This window comes from Aplysia californica, unplaced genomic scaffold (genome assembly GCF_000002075.1).
Source record: "Aplysia californica isolate F4 #8 unplaced genomic scaffold, AplCal3.0 scaffold00093, whole genome shotgun sequence".
Lineage (NCBI taxonomy): Eukaryota > Metazoa > Mollusca > Gastropoda > Aplysiida > Aplysiidae > Aplysia > Aplysia californica.
The window spans coordinates 1,121,414-1,131,147 of NW_004797363.1; the positions used below are offsets into that span (position 1 = coordinate 1,121,414).

The 9,734-nt window shown below is 40.5% G+C and overlaps 1 protein-coding gene across 2 annotated transcripts in view; it reads right to left on the reverse strand.

Moving 5' to 3' along the window:
- Positions 1-9,734, reverse strand: part of LOC101853152 — a 30,950-nt gene that overhangs the window by 19,580 nt on the left and 1,636 nt on the right. For both annotated transcript variants that reach the window (XM_005094999.3, XM_005095000.3), the window contains exons 2-3: positions 6,286-6,468; positions 4,264-4,486 (exon numbers count right to left, since the gene is read on the reverse strand). In XM_005094999.3, the coding sequence (XP_005095056.1) occupies positions 4,264-4,486; positions 6,286-6,346 (284 nt within the window). In that variant the 5' untranslated portion in view covers positions 6,347-6,468. The remainder of the gene's footprint in view (positions 1-4,263; positions 4,487-6,285; positions 6,469-9,734) is intronic.

Here is a 9,734-nt window from a genome sequence, read left to right on the forward strand (position 1 = left end):
GATTATTCATATGTGGTCGATAACTCTAGTGACAAAAGTCAGAACACTGACTAGAAATGTTGAGATCTTTGAAGGGTTTTTCTTCATTAAAAAATAATGCTCAATAATTTGGTTTAAAAAATAGCACAGGTCTTCAGGAGAACTTTACTACATTTTATTCTCTGTATGGTTTAACAGGCAGACCGAAGAAGAGTTGGGAGGACATCATCACGGAATGGACAGGTCTTGAAATAAAGACACGTTCAGGAAAGCTGTAGACCGGAAGGAGTGGAGGAAGCTGGTGGCGAAATCTTTAAAAAGCGCCCCAATGGACATTAAGTCTATGGGATAGGTGAAGGTGAGGGTGAAGTGATGGTTTAACTGATTCCCACAAGCACTCCCTGGTATGTTATATTGTTGCTGGGATATTGTATTCCACACAGCACAGGTTGGCCCTGACAGGCAGTTTGAAGTAGACGGCTCGTGAATAAACTTTAAGCATTGATAGGGGCAAGACAGTCACTGCAGTGAAACCCACAAGGAGCACGAGGCAGGGGTAGGCCACGGGAAACATGGAGGAGATGCGTGGAAAGGGACATGAGAGAAATGAAGCTCACTTGGAACGAGCTTGGAAGGATGGCTCAGGACAGAGATAAATGGAAGGAGCTTGTATGTGGCCTATACCCTGCCAGGGGTGAAAGGCATTGATGATTGATGATGATTGATAGGGGCGTACAACATAACGATACAATACACTTTTTGAAGAGGAGTGACATCTGAGATTAGAATCTGAGTTGGTTGTCTCCAAATTCATGGCCAGGGCCTAAGCTTCAAGTTTATTTGTTTATAGTTTATCCACGATCGGTTACACACATGACTGTCTACATTTTCAAACATTTGAACTGATCCTTCAGAGAAAAAAAATGTCCCCTTCTAACGTCATCAGTGCTTTGATTTCAAGACCAAACCCAACACACACAGAGTCTGCTTACAGGTCTGACTTTACGTTTTAAAGCTCTTTAAGCCTACTGGAGTTTGTCTAAATTGAAATTTAAAACCAAACACAATCCACCCCAGTTCGGGTTGCAGACCACCATTTCGGTTACAACTTCTTGTACGAAATCTTCACCACAGACTTCTTTTTAACGAAAAGGTGTTATTCATCAATCATCATCAATGCCTTTCACCCCTGGCAGGTTATAGGCCACATACAAGCTCCTTCCATTTATCTCTGCCCTGAGCCATCCTTCCAAGCTCGTTCCAAGTGAGCTTCATTTCTCTCATGTCCCTTTCCACGCATCTCCTCCATGTTTCCCGTGGCCTACCCCTGCCTCGTGCTCCCTGTGGGTTCCACTGCAGTGACTGTCTTGTGATGTTTCCGCTGGGCTTTCTTAAGGTGTGTCCCATCCATCGCCACTTTCTTAGTCCTATTTCTACTTCTATATCCTTTTGTCCTGTCCTTTCCCACAGCTCTTCATTTCTTATTCTATCCTGCCACTTAATTCTTTAAATACTCCTCATACATCTGTTGATGAAAGTCTGGACCTTATTCAGTACTGTCTTCGTTGTCTTCCAAGTTTCGCAGCCGTAGAGGAGCACAGACTTGACGTTGGAGTTAAAAAGTCGAATCTTGGTGCTCAGTGAGATGTTGCTTGCTTTCCAGACTTTTGATAATTGCTTGAAGGCTGACCTTGCCTTGGCGGTTCTTGCTTTAACATCTGCCTCGGTTCCACCTTTACCATCGATGACACTTCCAAGGTAGGTAAAGGAGTCCACTTCTTCAAGGGGAGTGTCTTCCACTGTCACAGCAAGGTTTGAAACGTTTCCTAGCTTCACTACTTTTGACTTGCCTGGATGTATACGTAGGCCAACACTCCTTGATAGGCTGTTGAGTTCCTTGGTCTTTTCTTGCATCTGAGCATGTGTGTGAGAGAGCAGTGCAAGGTCATCGGCGAAGTCCAAGTCGTCCAGCTGCTGCCAAGGGATCCATTGTATTCCATTACGTTTGCCTCTGGTGGCTTCTTTCATGACCCAGTCAATTGCCAGTACGAAGAGAAAAGGTGAGAGCAAGCATCCTTGTCGCACTCCTGTCTGTACCCGGAATGGTTCTGAGAGTTGTCCTTCGTGGAAGACTTGGCAGCTTGTTCCATCATAGGTGGCCTTCACAAGCTTGACGATTTTCTCAGGTATTCCAAAATGCCGCACGAGTTTCCACAGAGTTTCCCTGTCCACGTCGTCAAACGCCTTTTCATAGTCAATGAAGTTGACCACGAGTGGTGAATTCCATTCAAGCGATTGCTCAACAATGATACGTAGAGTAGCGATCTGGTCCACACATGATCGGTTTTTGCGGAATCCTGCCTGGTTTCCTCAAAGCTTCTCATCCGTTGCCAGCTTGATTCTCTCCAGGACTATCCTGTTGAAGACTTTCCCAGGTATGGAAAGGAGTTTAATGCCTCTGTAGTTGTTACAGTTGCTGAGGTCTCCTTTCTTTGGCAGCTTGATTAGGTGGCCTTCCTTCCAGTCTGATGGTATTTCCTCCTTTTGCCAAACTTTTTCAAATAGAGCATATAGAATTTCCACAAATGTATCTTTCTCTGCCTTAAGGGCTTCCGGTGGTATATGGTCGGGACCAGCTGCCTTGTAGGACTTCAGTGTTTTTATAGCGGCTGCAATTTCCTCTCTTGAAGGTGGTTCCGTGTCTATTGGGAGGTCATTTCTGGCTGGAAGAATTTCTGGTTGGTTTTCTGGAGGTGGTCTGTTCAGTAGTTGATCAAAAATCGATCTCCATCGGTTTAGTTGCCCCTCTGGGTTGAAGATAGTCTTTCCTTCTTTGTCTTTCACTGGTAGAGTGGGCTTGCTGAACCTACCTGAAAGAGTTCTTGTAGTCTGGTGTACAATCCTCAAGTGCCCGTCTGTTGCTGCTTTCTCTGCCTTTTCGGCCAGGCCATTCAGGTAGGTATTCTTGTCCTTCTTGATGGAATTCTTTACCTCCCGGTTTACTTCAGTGTACTCTTGTTGTGCAGCGAGTTTCTCAGTTCGGGTACCGCTGTTGTTGACTTGGGCCTTCAGCTCTCTTCTTCTTTTGACTTTGTCTAGAGAGTCCTGTGAAATCCATTCATTCCTGGTGTTGTCTTTGGGTCCTAGGGTGCTCTGGCAAGTTGCATTTACTGCCTCTCTTAACTTATCCCAGTGTTCGTTGATTCAGCCTTCTTTAATAAAGGCTTCACAATGTTAATGTTTCGTACAAACACAACAAGCGTTTATTTCGCTCTCTACCAAATCATTTTATGAAACAGAAATATGATATCCCCTTCTTCTCAGCTACAGGAAAGTCCATTGTTTGGCAATTTGGACTCTATATAATATAGGCCTACATCCTCCATAAAAGGTTACAAGCTTCATTTGCCTCTTGACTTTAGCTTATCTGCTTTCATCAGCGAAAATAGAACCAATTGAGACCTTATGACAGATTTGGGGACTGTTTTTAGCAACATTTAGAAATTGAATTTCAATAAAAATACTTCTGAAACACTTGAAGCTTGTAGAATAGGCAATAAAAGAGGCAACAATAAAATATTACCAAAATCTGGAGCCAAGACATGACAGACTGTGGGTTTATGATATATTATATTTTTTATGCTGTCTTCAAAATTTAAAATTTTAATTTTGAAAAATAATATTTTTCCAGCACATGCAGCTAATACCAAAAGAAAAGAAAACTACAATTCAAATATGTTTTAGAAAGAAGGTTAGAACCTTTGAACATCTTGTTAACAATAAAGTAGTCTTTTTTTGTCACCCATTCGTTCAAGTTCTCTGAGTAAATTACTTTTAGTCTACCTGGACTTTATTTGCTTTCTACTTTTCCAGCGAAAGCAAATTGTTCAAGGTTTTTATACCAATTACAGCATCCTAGGAACTGCTTTTCTCTCATCCTAATTGTTTTTATCAGTGACCACCCCATGCTGGCTTTTTTCCGTGCTAATTCATTTGATTTCTTTTCCTTCCAGCCTTCCATGAAATCCTCAACAGTCTCCTTAGAAACCAAATTTTTGTTGCCTCTTGTTTATGGTCGCTATGTTTAGATCTATTCACAGCCATATACAAGGATTGACAACACACATAGCTTTTCCAAACCTTTATTTCTGTCATCATTTGGAAGTTTATGTTTTTCAGCTTTTTATTGTTACTATGGCATAGTTCAACCAAATAGTTCAGGGACCACTAGCATTTCATTTGAAATGAAGTTCGACAAACAAAGAAGAGCACACTTTTGTTCACCTTCCTCGAAACAGAGTCTCAACCTGGAACTCTTTGCGCTCTGTAAACCGAGCAATGACATTGCTCTTCTCACTGTGCCTCCGCCGGAAAGTCAAAGATATGGAGGGTGACTTGTGCCCTGTCCTCAGCAAGACATTGAGAGGCCATGGAATGTAGGCTGTGGTCCCTACACAGGCATGGAACTCTTGCACACGGTCAGGACCAATTATTTCCACCTTCGCCTCTGTAAGAAGATGTGGGCGTAAGCATTCAGAACAAAATACTTCATATAGGTCAGGTGTCTGTTTGTTGAATGTTAGTGTATCTCTACTTTGGAACAGAAACAGAAGAGGATTTACAAAACAACATTCAGTGTGAATTGGTTTGAGTATGTTTGTGCACTAGACAACAAGACTAGCAAAGCGCTCATATGACCTAACGCAATAGTAAGCGTCGTAAAACCTCTACTAAAACAAACATGACTAGCAAAAAATAAGTCCAGTAGTCAAAAAAAGTTACAATTGGTACTCTACACTTTCTACTTATTGGAAATATTGATTATAAACAATTTAACTTTTTATCTCAGAGGGGGGTAAACCCACTATGTCGGGGGCCCTTTTTCGGTACTAAATCTAAAAATGACGAAAACGTCACTAAATTGGTCATTGAATCAAAACAGGTGGACTTATTTTGATAGTTTTTTATCTAATGAATGAAATCCCCATAAAACAGACCTGTTTTAATTGCCAAAAAAAAAGTCGTCGTAAAGGAAAGTGCCCAAGCCGCTGTCAGCGGCTCATCGGCACAGTGGTTCTGACCGCGAGCCGCTAGGAGCAGCTTTCCGGAGATAAAGAGTTAAGGATCAGTAACAAACCAAACTTTTAAGTAGGCAAAGTGAATTATAGTATTTGTAAAATCAATGACTAATTCATAAAGAACCCATTAATGAAAATGAACAAGAAAAGACAGCAACAGAGCTTTGTCAGCAAGCTGTTCAATTGTATTGATCCCAAGAAGCAAACTTTTTCAGGAGAGAGGAAAAACTGTTTCATTCTTTTAACAAGTATACTTACATTATAAATCTTTCCTTGTATTTTTTTAACTTTTAGAATTTGAATTTCGACAAAATATTTCTTGAATACGTGCAACCAATATCACAGAATAAGAAACTCCACTACAAAAGATTTTCAAAATGAACAGCTGGCCAAACACATTGTCCATGTTGTAAGAAAAATTAGTAACACAAAAAAAAATATTTCGGTCACCCTTAACCTTTTCGTTGCCATAGGGTATGCGTTCCTACAGTCAGCACTGATTTTTAGACTAGCTCGTTACCCAGGACAGCAGTCTCACGTCTTAGTGTTAATGGACTTGTTGTCTAGATCTAGCCCTCCCGTAACATATTTCAAACCCTAGTCTTCCATCATATCAATTTTCTCACACCTCCCATTCCCTATCTCCACCCCGACAGACTCATAATTTAGAATAACTTGCAAAAAAATCTAAGTCACTAAGTGAATCTATTTGCCTTTTCAGTCATTTTTGTGTTTACGTTTTGCGAGACCACGAGGCCACCCGTAAGCCTAAATCTGTGTTCATCGATCGCTAGTAAGTCTAGCAGTCAAGTAATACCAGCTAATTTGGTACTGATATGTGCATCTTTTCTTGCCAAATAAGAATCCACAGAGTGCTTGTGGCTAAAACTCTGCACAGAAGAATTAGAGCCAGGTGATTACCGTGACGTACATGTAATGTCATATAGAGGCAACCAGGAGCGGCAAATTTCGCCAACTTGTGTGACGTACATGGTGCAGCGCAAAGCCAAAAAATTGCGCATTTTCATGACGTACCAGGTAGCCTACTTAATAAAGGGCTAACGGTGGGGTCAAATGTAGTTAAATATTTTTCTTACGTTATCAATGATACTCTTCAAAAGCCAAAGAGGAATTCTAAGACTAAGGAAAGAAAAGAACTGAACCCAAACAACAAACTGTTGTTTTTGAGAAAGGGGTTAAAGATCTATAGTTTCCTCTGAATACTCACTCTGGGCTTTGATTGCTAGCAGCAGCAATGCCATAAAGAGAAAGCTTGCCACCACATTCATGCTCTGTGGAGGAGATGCACAAGGTCCCTGTGCTCTGACCCCAACTGGACGTCACATGACAAAAGCCAAAAGCTGTTCTACCACTTCTAACAGCTCACGAAACACTCATTGATGTTGAACCCCTGGAAGTAAAAAATGAAAATATAGTAACTGAAAGTACCTATAAATACCATATTTTAAATCATTTTAAAAACTAAAGTTTAATTTTTAACTCCAGGAGGGGAGGCACTCTTTAATAGTTAATGCTTTTAAAAAAATGTATGCTCAAAACAAAGAAGAAGCTTTCAAGAACTTTACTTTTAAATACCAGTACCTATTATTATCACAGATCCACATAACACTAAACAATGTACATGATCCAGGAGAAAAAAATAGAACCTTTCAAACTATCCACTTTAAACTTTTAGTGAAGAAACAACTGTGTAACGTGTAAGACAAAACTTTGAAACTCATTAATTTCATCCACATTTAGAACAAAGTTATAATGTGTAATTAATTTTAATTAGGGAATTATTTGTTCAGACCACTAAAAATCAACCATACACCATCTTCAAAACTGTATTTTCTATTGCACTATTTTGGTGGGTTGCACGAGAGGGGGAGGGGAGGGGCTGACGAACCCTTATCTAACCTTCCCCACTGGCCACACCCCCTCCTCCACCCCTAGCCTCAAAACCAACTTCCTTTTTTATTTTTATCCTTTGTCAAAATGTGTGGACCAACATTTTGATGATTAATGGATATCTGGGAATAACATGGCGAGAGAAATTTGTAAGAGCCTACCGCACCAAAATGGTGGCAACAGCAAAGATAAAAATAACAAGCAAGAAAGGGTGTGGTTTTCCAAAGTTTCTCTTTGGCTGAAGGAGAAAATAAAAATTACAAAATTAAGACAAACTTTGAACAAAAGGCTTGAAGCAGCTGTATCTTCCAGTAAGGTAAAATGGTTCTGATTTGTCCAAGTATTCTACTCACTGGAGAGACTGAAGGGGGCCGATTAAAGCGGACTTTCTCTCGCTATCAGTTGTCATGAGAATTCTAGGAGATTCCTTCAATGTTCTTTCATTCAAAATCTCAGTTCTTTTCTATCTGAGTAGAAAAGTCTAAAGAGCTCTGCAGGAGATCCAACATTTGGCAACACGAATTTTAGCCTTCTATTCTAATTATTTAGGCCGCGGCTATTCAGAGCCTCCCAAGGCTGTTTGGACTCAAAACTCCAATGCACACGCGCAATTACCAGATGCGAAACGGACGGGGAATTTGACCTTGGACTTCCTCAGTTTCTACGATCTGCCCAAAAGTTTCTAGGCAACACAAATTAAGAAAAGTACTAGTGACGTCAAATGTATGCAAAATCTGAAATATTACACAACAAAGGCAAACCGGGAAACGGCAATCTGAGCTCAAAGCACTGAAGAAAATTGAAAATCAAAGTTTCAGAACAACAATTAAAGGATTATATATTTATAATAGCTAACTATCAAAAGGTAGACTAAACACGGCTAATTAGAAAGACAAAAACATTGATCAATTGGAAGTCCAGTTAGAAATTAAGAAAAGAAAAGTTATTAAAACCCTTCCAAAGGGAAGAAAAGTCGGCTACATGATGTTCAAATAAAATCAAGACAAAAACAATTTATTTATATTCTGATAGTATTTTTATATGGGGTGCCCATTGCAGATGGGCATGAGTCAGGTCGGGTCAGAGGCCATCGCCTCACTCTTCGCCTGAAAACAAACGGCTTTTGTTTTTGAGTCGGCAAGTCGGGCGCGATCAGATTGTGTCACAATAACCACTTTGCGGCATCAATCTGACAAGCAAACCGCCCCGACCAGACTCAATTCCCCTAAGGATCCTCCACACATTGGAGATTGAGTCCGAATAGCCACGGAAGGCTAATAGACACTTCGAATTATTTTTGCTGTGTGTATATGTATGATTTTAATTTCATTGGACCTTCAACCCTTAGCCTTAGACTGAGTCTTGGTAGGGAAGAGGTAGAGGCAGCCTGCAGAAAATATTCCCAAGTGGTAGTACTTAAAAACCTCCCTTTTGCGGTAGTTCCCACCCCCCTTATTTGGGCCTCTAGATCTAGATCTATGAGAGCGTGGTGAAATCAGGCGTTCGTTAAAATAACAAAGTGAAGAAACTGGCATTTTTCCGAGAGTTTGAACATTTTTATCGAATTTTCGTTTTATGGCTTACACTTTTCATCCTATTAAAAAACACATGTCTAGTTTGTGGATTTTTCTGAAAAAAAGTTGATTAAACCCAAAGGCACAAAAAAATGTTAATTTTCAGTTTCCACGAACTCTCAAGCTAAGGAAATATTTTTATAAAAAGTCTTTGGCAGCCATTTTCTCACTCCTTCATCATTTGAAAGTATCTCGACATCTATTCAAGACAAATGAATATTTTTTTCATCCAAAGAAAGACAAATGAAAGAGCTTTAAGATGATACTAACCAATAAATCAACATGCCCAAAAATTGACGACAGCCTTTTTCAACCGCCGTGACACATGATGCATGGTGAATGAGGGATAAAACAAACCTAAGAACAACAGCAAAACATCAAATTAAGGTAAAATTCAGGGGGGCGCATCCCCCTGAAACCCCCCTGGCCCTACTCTTGGGGCCAAAACCGGCGAATAATAATTGTGGGGTGGGAACTACCGAAAAAGCGCAGTAAAAACTATCTAGAAATCAGAGAGAGAGAGGGTGGGAACTACCGAAAAAGAGCAATAAAAACTATCTCTCTAGAAAACAGAGGTTGATCTAGAGATACATAGTTAAATATAGGCCTACAATCGGAAGGACTTTCGTAACGAGCGACCATCCCATCAAACACAATATAGAAGAGGCCAAACCTTAGGCCGTCTTTATTCGGACTCGAGTCCGAATAACATTTTTTCATATTTGAACTCGAGTCCGAATATGAAAAAATGTTATTCGGACTCGGGTCCGGAAAAAAGGAAGTGTCTTCGTTCTATCTAACGTTCAGGGCTTCCAATTTTCTGCCGATCCGATGCCCGCCGCCTCATTGATACGCCCCCCCACCCCCCATGTTTCCCACTTTCTTTGTCGTAGAAGAAGGTAAAATTGAAGATTAGCAGACCACCTGGCACCTGCATATTATGAGCTGTGTAAAAAAAAAAAGACCGATTCTTTCAAATACACAAGTGTGTGTCATCTCGATTGTTTACCAAGAAAAAGTTGTGTTGCTGTGTAGAGCCGAGCATATGGCAACTTTTGATTCCATAGACCAGCGCACAATTCATTACGTAGATCTACGTCAAGACTAGCTTATTTATAATAGTTGCCGGGGGAAAAAAGACTAACGCGTATGCGGCGTATGCGACGTTCAGCGCCCCGACCGATAGTCCCCC